The following is a 20,201-nucleotide window of genomic DNA, read 5'->3' as shown; positions in this document are numbered from 1 at the left end:
ATTACAACAATTTTAAACTAATTACACCTACTCTAAGCCCCCTAATAAAATAACAAAGACCCCCAAAATAAAAAAAAAGCCCTACCCTATTCTAAATTACAAAAGTTCAAAGCTCTTTTTCCTTACCAGCCCTGAACAGGGCCCTTTGCGGGGCATGCCCCAAAGAATTCAGCTTTTTTGCCTGTAAAAAAACCACATACAATACCCCCCCCCCCCAACATTACAACCCACCACCCACATACCCCTAATCTAACCCAAACCCCCCTTAAATAAACCTAACACTAAGCCCCTGAAGATATTCCTACCTTATCTTCACCTCACCGAGTACACCGATCCGTCCTGGCTCCTAAATCTTCATCCAAGCCCAAGCGGGGGCTAGACATCCATCATCCGACGGCTGAAGAAGTCCAGAAGAGGGTCCAAAGTCTTCATCCTATCCGGGAAGAAGAGTAGATCCGGACCGGCAACCATCTTCTTCCAAGCGGCATCTTCTATCTTCATCCGATGAGGACCGGCTCCATCGTGAAGACCTCCAGCGCGGACCCATCTTCTTCCGGCGACGTCCAACTGAAGAATGACGGTTCCTTTAAGGGACGTCATCCAAGATGGCATCCCTCGAATTCCGATTGGCTGATAGGATTCTATCAGCCAATCGGAATTAAGGTAGGAAAATTCTGATTGGCTGATGGAATCAGCCAATCAGAATCAAGTTCAATCCGATTGGCTGATCCAATCAGCCAATCAGATTGAGCTCGCATTCTATTGGCTGATCGGAACAGCCAATAGAATGCGAGCTCAATCTGATTGGCTGATCGGATCAGCCAATCGGATTGAACTTGATTCTGATTGGCTGATTCCATCAGCCAATCAGAATTTTCCTACCTTAATTCCGATTGGCTGATAGAATCCTATCAGCCAATCGGAATTCGAGGGACGCCATCTTGGATGACGTCCCTTAAAGGAACCGTCATTCTTCAGTTGGACGTCGCCGGAAGAAGATGGGTCCGCGCTGGAGGTCTTCACGATGGAGCCGGTCCTCATCGGATGAATATAGAAGATGCCGCTTGGAAGAAGATGGTTGCCGGTCCGGATCTACTCTTCTTCCCGGATAGGATGAAGACTTTGGACCCTCTTCTGGACTTCTTCAGCCGTCTGATGATGGATGTCTAGCCCCCGCTTGGGCTTAGATGAAGATTTCGGAGCCTGGAACGATCGGTGATACCTGGCATGGTGAAGACAAGGTAGGAAGATCTTCAGGAGCTTAGTGTTAGGTTTATTTAAGGGGGGTTTGGGTTAGATTAGGGGTATGTGGGTGGTGGGTTGTAATGTTGGGGGGGGGTATTGTATGTTTTTTTTTACAGGCAAAAGAGCTGAATTCTTTGGGGCATGCCCCGCAAAGGGCCCTGTTCAGGGCTGGTAAGGTAAAAGAGCTTTGAACTTTAGTAATTTAGAATAGGGTAGGGCATTTTTTTATTTTGGGGGTCTTTGTTATTTTATTAGGGGGCTTAGAGTAGGTGTAATTAGTTTAAAATTGTTGTAATATTTTTCTGATGTTTGTGAATATTTTTTATTTTTTGTAACTTAGTTTTTTTTTAATTTTTGTACTTTAGTTAGTTTATTTCATTGTATTTATTTGTAGATATTGTATTTAATTAATTTATTGATAGTGTAGTGTTAGGTTTAATTGTAGGTAATTGTAGGTAGTTTATTTAATTAATTTATTGATAGTGTAGTGTTGGGTTTAATTGTAACTTAGGATAGGATTTATTTTACAGGTAATTTTGTAATTATTTTAACTATTATAGCTATTAAATAGTTCTTAACTATTTAATAGCAATTGTACCTGGTTAAAATAAATACAAAGTTACCTGTAAAATAAATATTAATCCTAAAATAGCTATAATATAATTATAATTTATATTGTAGCTATATTAGGATTTATTTTACAGGTAAGTATTTAGCTTTAAATAGGAATAATTTATTTAATAAGAGTTAATTAATTTCGTTAGATTTAAATTATATTTAATTTAGGGGGGTGTTAGTGTTAGGGTTAGACTTAGCTTTAGGGGTTAATCCATTTATTAGAATAGCGGCGAGATTCGGTCGGCAGATTAGGGGTTAATAATTGAAGTTAGGTGTCGGCGATGTTAGGGAGGGCAGATTAGGGGTTAATACTATTTATTATAGGGTTATTGAGGCGGATTAGGGGTTAATAACTTTATTATAGTAGCGGTGAGATCCGCTCGGCAGATTAGGGGTTAATAAGTGTAGGCAGGTGGAGGCGACGTTGAGGGGGGCAGTTTAGGGGTTAATAAATATAATATAGGGGTCGGCGGTGTTAGCAGATTAGGGGTACATAGCTATAATGTAGGTGGCGGCTCTTTGCGGTCGGCAGATTAGGGGTTAATTATTGTAGGTAGCTGGCGGCGACGTTGTGGGGGGCAGGTTAGGGGTTAATAAATATAATATAGGGGTCAGCGGTGTTGGAAGCAGCAGATTAGGGGTACATAAGTATAACGTAGGTGGCGGTCGGCAGATTAGGGGTTAAAAAAATAATAATCGAGTGGCGGCGATGTGGGGGGACCTCGGTTTAGGGGTGCATAGGTAGTTTATGGGTGTTAGTGTACTTTAGAGCACAGTAGTTAAGAGCTTTATAAACCGGCGTTAGCCCAGAAAGCTCTTAACTACTGACTTTTTTCTGCGGCTGGAGTTTTGTCGTTAGATTTCTAACGCTCACTTCAGACACGACTCTAAATACCGGAGTTAGAAAGATCCCATTGAAAAGATAGGATACGCAATTGATGTAAGGGGATCTGCGGTATGGAAAAGTCGCGGCTGAAAAGTGAGCGTTAGACCCTTTCCTGACTGACTCCAAATACCGGCGGTAGCCTAAAACCAGCGTTAGGAGCCTCTATCGCTGGTTTTCACGGCTACCGCCAAACTCCAAATCTAGGCCTAAGGAAATTGATTACTGGAACCATGGCCTGTGGTCCGATGAAACCAAGATAAATTTATTTGGTTCAGATGGTGTCAAGCGTGTGTGGCGGCAACCAGCTGAGGAGTACAAAGACAAGTGTGTCTTGCCTACAGTCAAGCATGGTGGTGGGATTGTCATGTCCTGGGCCTGCATGAGTGCTGCCGGCACTGGGTAGCTACAGTTCATAGAGGGAACCATGAATGCCAACATGTACTGTTACATACTGAATCAGAGCATGATCCCCTCCCTTCAGAGACTGGGCCGCAGGGCAGTATTTCAACATGATAAAAAACCCAAACACACCTCCAAGACGACCACTGCCTTGCTAAAGAAGCTGAGGGTGTAAAGGTAATGGACTGGCCAAGCATGTCTCCAGACCTAAACCATATTGAGCATCTGTGGCGCATCCTCAAACAGAAGGTGGAGGAGCGCAAGGTCTCTAACATCCACCAGCTCCGTGATGTCGTCGTGGAGGAGGATTCAAGTGGCAACCTGTGATGCTCTGGTGAACTCCATGCCCAAGAGGGTTAAGGCAGTGCTGGAAAATAATGGTGGCCATATAAAATATTGACAATTTGGGCCCAATTTGGAAATTTCCACTTAGGGGGGTGTACTCACTTTTGTTGCCAACGGTTTAGATATTAATATGTTGAGTTATTTTGAGAGGACAGCAAATTTGCATTGTTATACAGGATGCACACTCACTACTTTACATTGCAGCAAAGTCTCATTTCTTCAGTGTTGTCACAAGAAAAGATATAATAAAATATTTACAAAAATGTGAGGGGTGTAATCACTTTTGTGAGACACTGTATGTGTGTGTGTATATGTGTGTATATATATATATATATATATATATATATATATATATGTGTGTGTGTATATATATATATATATATTCCAAAACAAAGTAAATACAGCGCTATTAAATATAGAATTCCCACTTTTAAATACTAATACTGTCCTGTGAGTACAGGTCTCCCCTTAGTTTAGTCACGTGTAGAGAGAGGAGACCAACAGAAGGATTTTTCACTCGCAGCCTAATCCCAGGTGAACCGAAGGACTCCGCTTCGACAAGGGAGATCCTCCAAAGGAAAATCTAAAACAGAAGAGGGAAGGGCGCTCAGCAAAAAAGTCCTTCCTAGTGTAGTATATCAGATAACTTGAAAGTGATTCAAAACAGTGTAGCCAAATGAACACTCACGTGTAACAACCTCAGCTCTTATGAGGTATGGATAAAGCACCTTGTGGCATATAGCCACTGTAGATCTTAGCTCCGTTTCCCTCAGGCACCCAATCGTTCTTTTCTTGCAGGTATAGTCCTCACCTCCCCAACAGAAGATTAACCGTTCCAGAAGGGAGGGCAAAATCCTCAAGCAGCTGGGCAGGAAGATAATAGGGAAGTGGCTGCTAGATCTTGTTGCTCGATATATATATATATATATTTAGTTAACACACAGAGAAAACCCAGCACTCACTCACAAGCTCTTAGCTAAGATTTAAAAGCAAAAATGGAAAGGTTAGTCACCGCATCTGGCCAAATGGGACAAGCTCAGGTACCACGTCAAGGTCCTTTCCAATACCTAAGACCCTAAAACAGCCACACAATGCAAGCTTTCAAATCCAAACAAACTGAAAACAAAGGAAGGGTGCACAGGAATATGTAATCACCCTAGACATTTACAAAACACGGAAGGGAACTACACTCTCATACCGGACCGGGTACACATCCCATGACCCTGCAACATGCTCAGCCCTGGGTGCCACTGGCACTCACAGGAAGCTGTGCTGTCCCCAGAGCCACAAGCAGTTAACCCCAGACAGGTCTGGGTGCAAGAACCATAGGGAAAATTACAAAACAAATTAATACAACACACAGAGAAAACCCAGCACTCACTTACAAGCTCTCAGCTAAGATTTAAAAGCAAAAATGGAAAGGTTAGTCACCGCATCTGGCCAAATGGGACAAGCTCAGGTACCACGTCAAGGATCCTTTCCAATACCTGAGACCCTGAAACAGCCACACAATGCAAGCTTTCAAATCCAAACAAACTGAAAACAAGGGAAGGGTGCACAGGAATATGTAATCACCCTAGACATATACAAAACACGGAAGGGAACTGCACTCTCATACCGGACCGGGTACACATCCCGTGACCCTGCAACATGCTCAGCCCTGGGTGCCACTGGCACTCACCGGAAGCTGTGCTGTCCCCATAGCCACAAGCAGTTAACCCCAGACAGGTCTGGGTGCAAGAACCATAGGGAAAATTATAAAACAAATTAATACAACACACAGAGAAAACCCAGCACTCACTTACAAGCTCTCAGCTAAGATTGTGTGTTGTATTAATTTGTTTTGTAATTTTCCCTATAGTTCTTGCACCCAGACCTGTCTGGGGTTAACTGCTTGTGGCTATTGGGACAGCACAGCTTCCTGTGAGTGCCTGTGGCACCCAGGGCTGAGCATGTTTCAGGGTCATGGAATGTGTACCCGGTCCGGTATGAGAGTGCAGTTCGCTTCCGTGTTTTATTTATATATATATATATATATATATATATATATATATATATATATATATATATATATATATATATATATATATATATATATATATATATATTTTAAACACACTCTGTAATCCCGCTACTCCAGAAAGAGGACTTGAGAAATTTGTTTAAAAAGTTCAAAATGTATTCATCACAAAAGTTAAAAGTTTCACAACAGTCACAGGCCTGCAACAAGATGTTCAGGACTAAAAATAGCCATATATATATACCTGGGGTTATATCAGTTGCATTTTTTTTTTGGAAATATAAATCTATTTATTATCCAGCTGTGTGTTTAGTGTAAAACAGGCTGAGGTGTTTTCCCTCCTTCTTACTTATGTGATACCTGTCTTAGGGTCAGATTAAGTGGAGCAGTATTTTGTGTTTCCGCTAAAGCGAAAACTGCTAGGATTTTCATTTTTGCACTTGTCTGATTGCGCTGGTAAACTTTTTTTTTTTTCTTTCCATAAGGCAGGGAGAGACCACGACTTCATTCCTTGCTGTAGGGAAATAAAACACCATGGTGTTAGTAGCCTGAAGGTAAAATTTCAAGGCATGAAACACATCTAGATTTTGAAGCAAATGGTCCTTTTGGAACCTGAATCTGGTGTTGAAAGTTTTGCAGGCTCCTCCTCTATTTGAGTCTATGCATAAGGTGGACATTAAGTTTCTTTCCTGAAAAGTGTTGTTTCTTCTGGCTATTTCCTCTGCTAGAAAAGTTTCTGAGCAATTTGCTCCTTTTTGTGATTCTCCATATGTGATTTTTCATCAGGATAAGGCAGTTTTAAGAACCAAATTTGTTTTTCTTTCAAAGGTGTTGTCCTTTAGGCAGGGAAATTATTGTTCCTCCTCTGTGTCCTAATTCTAAGAATTTTTCGGAGAGGCTTCTTCTCTATTTTGATTTAGTTTGAGCCTTGAAGTATTATGTTGATGTTTCTAAGGATTTCAGACAAACATAGTTTATTTTTTTCTGGTTCTAACCGAAGTCTGAAAGCTTCTGCTGTATCTTTGGCTTCTTGGTTAAATCTTTTTATTCGTGAAGCTAACTTGAAGGCGTGTCAGTCCCCTCCTAATCGGATTAATGCTCATTCTACTAGATCAGTGGCTACTTCTTGGGCTTTTAAGAATGAAGCTTCTGTTGACAAAATTTGCAAGGCAGCTACTTGGTATTCTTTGCATACTTTCCCTAAATTCTACCATTTTGATGTTTTCACTTCTTCTGAGACAGCTTCTTCTGTTTGCGGTTTTTAAGTGCATGGGAACAAAATATGTATATGTAGTTTCTTTTAGGGCTTGTGGATTTAGTTTCCTTATGGAAATTTTTTTTTTATCCCACCCTATCTTTTTATTACTTGTGGACTCTCCATAGCTTTGGTATTGGTTCCCAGGAGTAATGGATCATGGACTCTTACCACCTTTATGGAAAAAAAACATAATTTGCTTAACTGATAAATTGATTTATTTCACGGTGGTAAGAGACCACGAGACCCCATCTTGTTCTTTGGTGATTCTTTTTTTTATATATCGTGGCATCTTTTTTTCTCTGCTCCTTTTTTTCCTCTGCTCCTTTTTTTCCTCTATTTATTTTTTTGCTTTGCTATACGTCAGACCAACTACCATAGAGGTTGGAGGGGTTATATAGAGCTCTTAGGGTTTGGGAATCTTTGCCGCCTCCTAGGGGCAGGAAAGGTAATTCCCAGGAGTAAGAGTGTAATGGGAGATGCTCATTTAACTAAAGATTGGAAAATAAAATCCATGACTATTAACTACAGGAGAAAGTAGTAAAGAGTTTAAATATTATGGCACAAATCCTGTTCTGTTAAAGGGACAGTCTACTTTAAAATTGCTATTGTATAATAATGTAGATAATGTAGATATTGCACATTCCCCAGTTTTGCATAATCAACACGGTTATATTGATATACTTTTTACCTCTGTGATTACCTTGTATCTAAGCCTCTGCAGACTGCCACCTTATCTCAATTGTTTTGCAAAGCTGGGGAATGGGTAAAGGCATTATTTATCTTTTAAAACAGTAAAAAAATCAAGTAGACTTCCTTTTGACTTGGTTGTAGTTTCAGCCGTCAACTAAGAATTAAAATGCTTTTAATACAAAAAGAATGGTGCTATATGGCAGAGAAAATCTTTATTTTTATTTTTTAATTCCCTTAAATCAAAGGTTGTCTACATTGGTCTCGGAGAATCTGGTATTGACAATCTTGTACATTTTGTACAATTAAATTTGTTTTAATGCTTTATTTAAATAGAGTAATTTATGAATAGTAATGTTAAAGAGGTGAGAGCTATACTTATATAATATTAAAGGGACAGTAAAAGTCAAACTTACTTAATTGAATAGGATAGTTCATGAAGTTTTAAACAACTTTCCAATTTTATTTCTATTATCAATGTTGGGTAGTTCTCTTTGTATCCTTTCTTAAAGAGTAATCCTAGGTAACATATAGTTGCAAAGTTTAAAAAGAAAAGGGGCGCCTCATAGTGAACTCCATATGGAACATAGATAATAAACAGTAAAATAAAACTCACAATTTGTGATGGCATCGGGGGTTAGCGGAGTGCAAACAGGCAGACTAACGCTCACAGTTGTCAGCTTACTGGATACTTCTAAAGTATCAAAGTTTTTTTATTTCAATGTTTATTATCTATGTTCCATATGGAGTTCACTATGAGGCGCCCCTTTTCTTTTTAATCTATCCAGGGGAATCTGCATCGTTTCCCTAAGTGGAGCGGCCTCCAGATTTGCACACTTCACCTGTGAATCGTCTGTATCACTGCAATTGCACAGAAATTTAATCATGGATACTAATCCTACGAACTAATGTAACTACCATTACAAATTTGTTAAATACATCATTTATATTTAATTATTTCTGTTTGTATTTAACATAGATTTTTTATTTTATTATTTTGTTTATGTAAAAAAAAATTTTTTTTAAACACTTAGCTATTTTTTATTGATGAGAAATATGTATATAAGAGGATTAAAATAATTCACCCACAGAGTCCAAAATCATCTTTCACAACATTGTGTCTTATGTACACCACCTTCAATCTGAATGTTTTTCACCAGATTCTTTTAAATATCATAGTTGCAAACACTGCTGCCATAGATTGCTAAAGACACGTGCACACTCCTGAGCTCTTTTCAACCTACCTAGATTTTCTCTTCAACATAGAATACCAAGAGAGCAAAGCAAATAGGATAATAAAAGTAAATTAGATTTCCATCTAAAGGGGAGGAGATTCCACGGCTTCATTCATTACTTGTGGGAATAAGAACCTTGTCACCAGGAGAAGGCAAAGACACCCCAGCCAAAGACTTAAATACCTCCCCCACTAACCTCATCCCCCAGTCATTCTTTGCCTTTTGTCACAAGAGGTTGGCAGAGAAGTGTCGGAAGATTTGGAGTAGTCTCTTATGGAGGGTAGTACTCATTGAAATGGGACTGAAGTTTTAAGTAGTCCTGTCAGCCTCTCAGTGAGAGCTTGGGTGAAGGTTAGAGACCAGAGATGCAGGGAGAGTCTTTCTGCAAAACCATCCTGACTCATATTAACAGCTCCATAAGCAATCAGCGTTGACAAGTTTCGCTGCCTGCTTCCTATACTCAAGTCCATGTCAGGAGCGATGCTACTACACTGTCACACTTGAGAGGCCATGTTCCTGTTCCATGGCGTAGATTCTGGTAAGATTGTTTCATTTTTATATACATAATGATAATGCAGAAGACAGGGTCACAGTGTGATGCCTTTATAGAATCAAGGGTTAACATCCGTAGTAAGGGGATTATTGAACATGGGGGGTTTATACATAATATTGTTTGTCATTGCTACGATGTGTGAGATGAGGCTCTGGCAATGGGTGAACTTTAGTTTCCTTCCGGCAGTATTGAGCGGCTGTTTTTGGCACGTTTTCTCCCTAGTGCAGGGGCGGTCCTGCGATGCAATCCTGCTGTCCGGGTGTGGCCTAATCTACTTCCTTGCTGGACTGATGGAGACGTAGTGGTTTCTGTGGTTCGGGTCCTAGGAGGTGGTGAGTGCCCTGACCATTGGAGGTTTATAAATGTGCGAATGTTTATATTTTATACTAGTCCGTATCAAAGCCACAAGCTATGGAGGACTATGACGAGTTAGAGGGTACTCCCTCTTTAACTAAGTCTAGTACCTCTGTTTGTTTATTATGAGGAGGTTCCAGTAGATCTGCCTGCTTAACTATGTTCCCCTTGCCTTGATAAGGTCTTCTCGAAAGAAGAGAATGTCTAGTACTACTGAGCCGTCCACCTCTGAGGGCTCCCCGTCCCATGGGGTGCGTCCCCTACATTCATCTCTGGGTACACATGCAGCGCCCCAGGGCATGTCTCTCTCTCCTTGGGGGGAAATATGTTGGTTACCAGACTTTTCGGATCAACTACAAACGGCGGTCTCAAAGGTGATTAGTGCCTTACCAAGTTCTGCTAAGCGCAAGTGTAGGGTAAAATGTGGTGATCCGGCCCAGGAGTCATATACTCCTATGGATATCTCGGAAAGGTTATCCGCTGACGAGGACGACTCAGACTCTTCAGAGGAAGTTCCTTCTGGGTTGGATTCCATGTCATCTAAAGCTCCGTCTGCAGAGGAGCCTTGCATTAGGTTTAGGATGGAAAATTTGCACTTTCTGCTGAAGCAGGTGCTTGCTACTCTCGAGGTTTCCGAACCGAAACTACTGGGGGAACCTTAGATTCCTAAGCTTGATAAAGTGTATGAGGACAGGGTCATACCTCAGACCTTCCCTGTTCCTGTTAAGATGGCTAATATTATTAGGAATGAATGGAAGAGATTAGGTTCTTCCTTTTCTCCTCTTCCTTCCTTTAAGAAACTGTTCCCCATCCCAGACTCTCAGCTCGAGCTGTGGAGGACCGTCCCTAAGGTGGATGGTGCTTTCTCTACGCTCGCCAAGCAAACGAGGATTCCTCTTGAGGATAGTTCGTCGTTCAAAGAGCGCATGGATAAAAAGTTAGAAAACATGTTAAGAAAGATGTTTCAACACACAGGGTTTGTTTTTCAGCCGGCAGCTGCAATTGCTGGAACTGCGACATATTGGTGCGAATCTCTGTCTGATATGGTCGAGAGGGAGACTCCCCTCGACGAAATACAGGAGAGAATTAAGAACTTCAGGGTTTTCTCTACTAACCCGCAGGGCTCTGTGGCTAAAGTTGTGGTCTGCAGACATGACCTCTAAGTCCAGACTGTTATCCCTTCCATTTCAGGGAAAGATCCTGTTCGGTACAGGATTGGATTTGATCATATCCACGGTGACGGGAGGCAAGTGTGCTTTCCTACCGCAGGATAAGAAGGTTAAACCTAAGGGATCTACTTTTCGTCCCTTTAGTGCGGATAAGGCCCCATGCCAGCAGCCCGCCACGAAAGCGGATCAGTCCAAGACTGCTTGGAAGCCAGCTCAGTCTTGGATCAAGTCCAAGCAGAATATGAAGCCCGCCGACAAAAAGTCGGCATGAACCAAGTAGGGGGCAGATTATCTCTCTTTTCAGAGGCCTGGTTGCAGGATACAGGATAGGGTTCAGAACTCGTCCGCCCAGGGGCAGATTCCTTCTGTCAAATCTGTCTTCCAGACCAGAAAATAGAGAAGCCTTTCTAGACTGTGTGAGGGATCTCTTTTCTCCTGGAGTTATTGTACCAGTACCCCCAGCAGAAAGGCGTCTAGGATACTATTCAAACCTTTTTGTGGTCCCAAAGAAGGAGGGCACGTTCCTCCCGATTCTAGACCTAAAATGTTTAAACAAGTCTCTGGCTGTTCCATTGTTCAAAATGGAAACGACCAGATCTTTTCTGCCCCTAGTTCAAGAGGGGCAGTTCATGACGACAATAGACTTGGATGGCTACCTTCATGTGCCGATCCACAGGGATCACTTCAGGTTTCTGAGATTTGCGTTTTTGGATCAACATTTCCAGTTTGTGGCCCTTCCCTGTGGTCTGGCGACGGCCCCGATAGTCTTCACAAAGGTTCTGGGGGCGCTGCTTGCAGTAGCCAGATCCAGAGGCATTGCTGTGGCGCCCTATCTGGAAGATATACTAGTACAGGCGCCTTTGTTCAGTCTCGCAGAGGATCACTCGGGGGGTGGAGTTCCTGGGAATGATAATAGATTCTGTGAATATTTCTCACAGATCAGCGACGCAGGAAGATTGTGTCTGCCTGTCTTGCCCTTCAGTACTACTCCAGTCCCTCTGTAGCGCAGAGTATGGAGGTGATCGGGCTCATGGTATCCAGCATCGATATCATTCCATTCGCCAGGTTCCATCGCAGGAGCAAGCTTTGGCTATTCTGATTGCTCCATTGTGGCCGCGGAGGACATGGTTTGCGGATCTGGTAGGGATGTCGTTGTCTCCTCCATGGAGGTTACTCTGTCGCAGGGATCTGTTGGCACAGGGTCCTTTTCAACATCAAAATCTGGATTCTCTGAGGCTGACTGCTTGGAGATTGGAGATTGAACGCTTAGTCTTGGCCAAGATAGGGTTTTCTGAGAGAGTGATTGATATTCTCGTTCAGGCCAGGAAACCAGTCACTCGTCGCATCTATCATAAGGTGTGGAGGACTTGTCCTGGTGTGAGAAGCATGGATATCTTTGGCACAAGGTTAAGGTATCCAGGATTCTGTCCTTTCTCCAGGATGGACTGGAGAAGGGGCTTGCCGCCAGTTCCTTGAAGGGACAGATTTCGGCATTGTCTGTTCTTTTACACAAGAGGCTCGCTGAGCTTCCTGATGTTCAGTCTTTTGTTCAGGCTTTGTCTAGAATCAGGCCTGTTTTTAGACAGTCCGCTCCTCCTTGGAGCTTGAACTTTGTTCTGAAGGTGTTGCAGAGGGTTCCGTTTTAACCTATGCACTCTGTTGACATTAAGATTCTTTCTTGGAAGGTTCTTTTTCTATTGGCTATTGCATCGGCACACAGAGTATCTGAGTTAGTGGCCTTGCAATGTGAGCCTCCTTATCTGGTTTTTCATGCTGATAAGGCTGTTCTTCACACTGGTTTGGGATTTCTTCCCAAAGTTGTGTCTAACCGTAACATCATTTAGGAAATCATTGTTCCTTCTTTGTATCCTAACCCCTCTTCTTCTAAGGAGAGGTTACTTCATAATTTGGATGTGGTTCGAGCTTTGAAGTTCTATCTTTCAGACAGACTACATCGCTTTTTATTGTGTATTCATGGAAGCGCAAGGGGCAGAAAGCCTCTGCAACTTCTTTGTCCTTTTGGTTGAGGAGCATGATTCGCTTGGCCTACGAGACAGCGGGACATAAGCCTCCTCAGAGGATCACGGCTCATTCTACTAAAGCTGTGGCTTCTTCATGGGCCTTCAAGAATGAGGCTTCTATGGAGCAGATTTGTAAGGCGGCTACCTGGTCCTCCTTACATACCTTTACAAAATTTTAAAAATTTTATGTTTTTGCTTCAGCGGAAGCTGTTTTTGGGAGAGAGGTTTTAAAGGCTGTGGTGTCCTCAGATTAGGGTCCGCCTTTTGCCCTCCAGTTTTCATTCAGTGTCCTCTAGAGCTTGGGTATTTGTTCCCACAAGTAATGAATGAAGCCATGGACTATCCTCCCCTTTAGATGGAAAATATAAATTATGCTTACCTGATAATTTCATTTCCATTGTGGGGAGGAGAGTCCACTGCTCCCACCGTTGCTCCGGTGGGCGGACCTAAATTTAGTTTGTTCTTCTGGCACCATTTCTACCCTGATATTTCTCCTACTGTTCCTTGTTCCCTCGGCAGAATGACTGGGGGATGAGGGAAGTGGGGGAGGTATTTACGCCTTTGGCTGGGGTGTCTTTGCCTCCTCCTGGTGGCCAGGTTCTTATTTCCACAAGTAATGAATGAAGCCGTGGACTCTCCTCCCCACGATGGAAATGAAATTATCAGGTAGCATAATTTATATTTTGTAGACACTAATCTACCGCTTTCCTTACGTTGACCCAAATCCTTGAATATATAAATAGATTTATGCATGTGGGTTTGGTTCCTGAACTCTAATACACAATTATGTGCTAACTGAATTCATCTCTACCTGTTTTAGAATGATAGAGGGTAAACCATTACTATGAATAACTTGTAATTTTATGTTCTTTCTTCATCATGTTCTTATTACTGTATTTTGCTTAATTTCTTTTTCTTACTTTTTCAAAAACTTAATAAAAAATAAACTCAAAAAAAAAAAAAACTTGAAAGTTGTTTAACATTCATGCTCTATCTGAATTATGAAAGTTTCATTTTGACTTAACTGTTCCATATAAATAGTGAATTTAGCAATCTGGGGTAAGAGTGTGACTTGATATTTCTCTGCAAAATATGATTTATTTATTTTTATACCCCTAGAGTTTAGCGGAAATAATCTTGATATCTTGTGAAAATGATCTTCACCTGTGCCGAGAATATTTTGCAAGTAGTATAGGTAAGATATACTTCAAAGGTTGATTTATCCTGTTCTTTTGCCAATATCATGTTAAATTTTATTTTTCTCTCCTAACAGATGTCCATAATGCAGAATTTATTCTGACTGGCGTGCTCACACAATCTTTGGATTATGATTCATATCCTTTTTTTGAAAGTTTCATACAAAAGAATGTCAATCTGTTTTTATTTTAGCTAAAAATATAAATGAAAATCTTTACAATTATCATAAATTCAGTCATCATGTGATGTTTCAGGCCAATAACCCTTCCCTTAGTTGAGGAAGGGGGTTTACTGCCCTGAAATGTAACACATTTTTGGGTTTTTGTTTTGTTTTTAAGTAAAATATGCTAAGTAGATAAGATTTTACATAATACTAGTTGAAAATAAAAGGTTAACGCAAGAGTGAAAGTTCCTTGTGCGTTAACTTCAGATATCGCAACCTCGCTAACTTGTGTTAACCAATAATTGCATTTTTTGTTCCTCAAGTGAATTTCCTTAACTTGCCCACATATAAATTTACATGAAGGGTTATCAAAACCCTATTACTTCCCAGACCTTGAAGCACATTGTTTAGCCAATCAACTAGAAGATAAATGGAACTGCTGTTCTTGCTGAATTTTTTTATTTTAATCAATTTTCCTGTCAAAGGCACAGCAGTAATCAGGGAAATGAAAGAATTATGTACATCTTTTTTTAGGATGTGTACTTTGTTTAAAAAATAAAATAAAAAAAAACATAAATTATTATGTTCTGTATCATAGTATGGTTGTATGAGCCCACAAGAGGTTTAAAGAAGCTTTTTTTTTTTTTATTGCGGAAATGTAAAATAATGAAGGTACTTAAAGTATTTTGTGGGGTGGGCAAATCTTTTGTTAAATAATGAAAATAGAATAAACATTTTGTATTATTTTGTATTTGTAAATCTAAAGTTCATTTTTATATTGATATTTCCAAAGGTTAAAATAAATATACTTTGGCTCTATGTTGTTTGTGGGTTTTCCTTGTATGTGTTTTACAAAATGTGTTTTTTGTTAATTTGGCATATTTAGTTAATATATAAATTCATACCAAGTGTCTCCTGTGGGGGGGTAACTCAGACATTTAAACTTCCATGATTCAGATATTGCTTGCAATTTTAAGAAACTTCTCAATTTACTTCAATTTTTGCACAGTCTTTATAAATTGAGTATTTCTGAAACACCAGCTCCTACTGAGCATGTGCAAGAGTTCGGTGTATATAAGTCTGTGATTGGCTAATGGGAATTTTTCCACATCTTTGGAGATAGAAATACCTATAAGGATAGAATCGTCTTGTATGGAAGATACATTGACGATCTCCTATTTATATGGAAAGGGGACCCATTAGATATTCCAAGATTTATAGAAACCCTCAACGACAACAATGTGGGCATGAGTTTTACTTTTGAATGTAATTCCAGTAAAATTAACTATCTGGATCTTATCTTAAAAGGGATAACTGGTAAACAAGTTATTAACAAAGTATACAAAAAAACGATCAGTGGAAACAAACTGCTACATTTCAGTAGCTGTCATCCAAGACACACAGCAGCGGCAGTAGCCAAAGGCGAATTCATTCGCCTAAAGAGGAATTGCTTGAATGATGGAGATTTCCACCAAGAAGCAGTAGCCCTTGAACAAAGGTTAAAAATGAGAGGGTATACACAGAAAATAATGAGGGCAAGAATGCAAGTGAAACCAAAGACGAGACACTTTTCTTAGAGGAAATAGAAAACAACAGGGCAATTTCAAAGGGTTAACATTTGTTACCAGTTATAGTGCACAGTTCCCTGAAATTGCCAATATAATAAGGAAGCATTTCCCCATTTTGGCAGCAGACGACAAATTGGTGAATGTCGTTAAAAAGGGAGTTAGGTGCAGTTCAAGAAAATGTCCCACCCTGGGGTCACTATTGTCTCCAACAGAACTGAAGTCCCAAATTAAACCCAGTGGTACTTGGTTGACCAGCAGAGGCATGTACAATTGTGGCCACAAAAAATGTAAGCCCTGCGAGTATCTAGAAAAAACTAAGTCATTCAAGTCCCATGTGACAGGATAGGTTTTCCAGATTAATACTTGTATGAACTGTACGACAGAGCGTGTTATATATATGCTCACATGTCAAACATGCAAAGTTCAATACATTGGTCTCACCTCAAGGGACATAAAGACAAGAATAAGGGAGCATATATCTACGATTTCGAGAGGTAAATCCCAAACTCCCTTAGTGAAACATTTTACGGAGAGACACAAGGGTGAGATAAACACACTAAGGTGGTGCGCAATTGAAGAAGTAAGGGTCCCCAGGAGGGGGGGTGATTTAGACAAACTTTTGGCAAGAAGGGAGATGTTCTGGATTTTGAGACTCAGAACAAGAATACCTGAGGGTCTCAATTCCAGGTACGACATTATAAACTATTGGGAATAACTTGTCCCCTACTTGTCCCACACTGCATGACGCCACATTTCTTCCACATATCATCACATTCTTTTCATATTTCTTTCATTATCAACACCCTCCCCTTGTACTCTTATCACAGTACAGTGTTATTCATTGGTTCCCTTAGAGAGAGTAGAGAGGCAGATTACTGAGGTACAATAAAGCCTCAGAGAATAGGGTTTAGTGAATAGGATTAAAATAAAATACACATAATCCCCCTGTAATACTTTACCAACTGACCATAATAGACAGAGAAATCCTATTAATAGGTATTAGGTAGAGTACAAAGAATAGTAAGCATTTATAAAATCTCCTTTTATTACTACAAATTTATCACTGCTCTCTAAGGGGTAAGCCACTATAATTTCCATAAACTGACATTATCTTACACAATAGGCTCTCAAGATTATCCCTAGAATATTCCGTGAATAATAGGTTTGTTCTCAGGACAACAAAATTTAAAGATACATATAATAAATCTTGTTTCATTTGGCATAAACCCAATATCACATACTATACAAAATTAAAAATCATTTAATAGAGATATTCTTGAATATGTAAGTATGCATAAGAAGGGACATAAAAGTGATAGGGTTAAATATTCAGCTACAGGTGTTTAGCATTATCTGAGCATTAGACGGAGAAACAGCGCATATTTTTTAACCAATTAGATTGAAGTAAAGTGTTCTTAATGGCAGAGAGCACAGACACACAATAGGCTATGATTATGGCAACCAGCCGAAATGCGTAAGCCAGTGTGCTGCGCTCTTTCTCCATATTATGTGGCAAGGCTGTCATATAATTTCGTAATTTGAATTTTAAATATTTTTTCAATAAATATAATTTTTACGGAGTGTGGTATTATTTTTTTCTTTCTGAAATTGGCTAATGGCTGTCACACAATACAGGGGGCCAGCAAATTAAAGGAAATGTTTAAACTTGTTAGCAAAAATCTATCGTCTTTTCTTTCATGTAATTGGCAAGAGTCCATGAGCTAGTGACGTATGGGATATATAATCCTACCAGGTGGGGCAAAGTTTCCCAAACCTCAAAATGTCTGTAAATACACCCCTCACCACACCCACAATTCAGTTTTACAAACTTTGCCTCTTATGTAGGTGGTGAAGTAAGTTTGTGCTAAGATTTCTACGTTGATATGCGCTTCTCAGCGTTTTGAAGCCCGATTCCTCTCAGAGTACAGTGAATGTCAGTGGGATGTGAAGCGAGTATCACCTATTGAATGCAATGGTTTTCCTCACGGGAGATCTATTTCATAGGTTCTCTGTTATCGGTCGTAGAGATTCATCTCCTACCTCCCTTTTCAGATCGACGATATACTCTCATATTCCTTTACCTCTACTGATAACTGTTTCAGTACTGGTTTGGCTATCTGCTATATGGATGGTAAGTATGTTTCTCTTGTAAAGGTGTATCCAGTCCACGGGTTCATCCATTACTTGTGGGATATTCTCCTTCCCAACAGGAAGCTGCAAGAGGACACCCACAGCAGAGCTGTCTATATAGCTCCTCCCCTAACTGCCACCCCCAGTCATTCTCTTGCAGCTCTCGACAAGAAAGGAAGTATCAAGAGATATGTGGTGACTTAGTGTAGTTTTTACCTTCAATCAAGAGTTTATTTTTAAACGGTACCGGCGTTGTACTGTTTTACTCTCAGGCAGAAATTGGAAGAAGAATTCTGCCTGGAGGTTTGATGATCTTAGCGGTTCTCACACATAACTGAAGAGTATGGAAAGAAAACTTCAGTTGGGGGGACGGTCTGCAGATTACCTGCTTTGAGGTATGTTCAGTATATTTTTTTCTAGAGAGATGATAAGGTCTAGAAAATGCTGACAGTGCCTGGCATATTTGAGGTAAGCCTGATACAGTGATTTAACAACGACTGGGATCATGCTTACAAAAAGGGTAATATTCATGTTAATACTCATATTACTTAGTGTAAAAACGTTTGCATGGTTTATAGGAAAAAACGTTTTTTCTCTGAGGGTGATAAATCTATTTGGGGCCTAGTTTTCCACATGGCTAGTTAGATTACTAACAATTTAGCCACTTTGATGGAAAGGATTGCAAGCTGCACAAAAGATGGATAATTAAAAAATAACAATTTATTGGTTACAATTTAAAAATATTTAGCACACATCATAGTAGTTCACCCAAGCACACAGGAGAGGCTGCTCTCCGACGCGTTTCCTGCTACAAAAAGCACTTCATCAGGGATAGCAGCTGATTCCCTGTACTGCCATTTATACCGGTAAATGCAATTTAACCCCTTCGGCACCTTAACACATTTTTATTTATCACAGCAACATGTGATGTGTTATGGGTAGGTGAATTTCAATTTATTTTTCAGTGTCAGAAGGGCCACATTATTACCGGACTAGATGGCTTATATTTATACTCTATTTAAGAACATAGGTAATAAAAATAACAAAAAATAAAGTTAAAAAACAATGTTGTACTATTCTAGATGTTAGATAAAGAGAAAAAAGTTGGCATAATTCAATTATAGGGTAAACTTATTATATAAAAAGATAAAATAAATATTTATATACCATGAGAAAGAAATTAAGCAACCTAGGTGCAGTATGTTATTAGTTGCATTTTATTTTTTATATTTATTATTATTATTATTATTCTGTCCCATTTAATACAAATATAACAGAATAACAAAGTTTTTATGTGTCTTGTTATACATATTTCTCTTGTTAAGTGTATCCAGTCCACGGATCATCCATTACTTATGGGATATTAACTCCTCCCCAACAGGAAGTGCAAGAGGATTCACCCAGCAGAGCTGCTATATAGCTCCTCCCCTAACTGCCATTACCAGTCATTCTCTTGCACCCAACGACTAGATAGGATGTGTGAGAGGACTATGGTGATTATATTTAGTTTTATACCTTCAATCAAAAGTTTGTTATTTTATAATAGCACCGGAGTGTGTTATTCCTTCTCTGGTAGAATTTGAAGAAGAATCTACCTGAGTTTTTACTATGATTTTAGCCGGCGTAGTTAAGATCATATTGCTGTTTCTCGGCCATCTGAGGAGAGGTAAACTTCAGATCAGGGGACAGCGGGCAGATTAATCTGCAAAGAGGTATGTAGCAGCTTATTATTTTCTGACAATGGAATTGATGAGAAAATTCTGCCATACCGATATAATGTAAACTCAGCCTTAAATGCAGTAGCAGCAACTGGTATCAGGCTGTCATGTATGTATATTTTACACTTCAGTATTCTGGGGAATGGCACTTCACTGGAATTATACTGTGTGCATAAGACTTTAGCCTAATTTGCAGGGACTGGCAACAGGCTCTTTAATAACACTTAATTTATGTTAAACGTTTTTTGCTGGCATGTAAAATCGTTTCATTTTCTGAGGTACTGGGTGAATAAAATGTTTTGGGCATTATTTTTTCCACTTGGCAGTTGTTTTATTTAATTTATGACAGTTTACTGATCTCTCTCACTGTTGTGTGTGAGGGGGAGGTCAAAAAATTCAGTCAGAAGCTCATTGTATTTCCTGCATGATCCGGTTCATCTCTACAGAACTCAGGGGTCTTCAAAACTTGTTTTGAGGGAGGTAATCATTCACAGCAGAGCTGTGAGATTGTAGTTGACTGTGATAAAAAACGTTTATTTCTGTAACTTTTTTTTTCTGCTATCAGGGTTAGTTATCCTTCGCTAATGGGAACAAGCCTTTGCTAAAATTGTGTTTTTTACAAAGATTTGATGCTA

The 20,201-nt window shown here is 39.8% G+C and overlaps 1 protein-coding gene across 2 annotated transcripts in view; it reads left to right on the top strand.

Annotated features, from left to right (window-relative positions):
* PAXIP1 (PAX interacting protein 1) overlaps positions 1-14,969 on the top strand; it is a 348,897-nt gene extending 333,928 nt beyond the window's left edge. For both annotated transcript variants that reach the window (XM_053713809.1, XM_053713808.1), the window contains exons 19-21: positions 13,910-13,985; positions 14,064-14,128; positions 14,500-14,969. In XM_053713809.1, coding sequence (XP_053569784.1) covers positions 13,910-13,985; positions 14,064-14,128; positions 14,500-14,511 — 153 coding nt within the window. In that variant the 3' untranslated portion in view covers positions 14,512-14,969. The remainder of the gene's footprint in view (positions 1-13,909; positions 13,986-14,063; positions 14,129-14,499) is intronic.
* Positions 14,970-20,201: the final 5,232 nt, after the last annotated feature.

Source organism: Bombina bombina, chromosome 5 (genome assembly GCF_027579735.1).
Source record: "Bombina bombina isolate aBomBom1 chromosome 5, aBomBom1.pri, whole genome shotgun sequence".
Taxonomy (NCBI): Eukaryota; Metazoa; Chordata; class Amphibia; order Anura; family Bombinatoridae; genus Bombina; species Bombina bombina.
The sequence above is the reverse complement of the archived record's forward strand: the minus strand, read 5'-3'. Positions and strand labels throughout refer to the sequence as shown.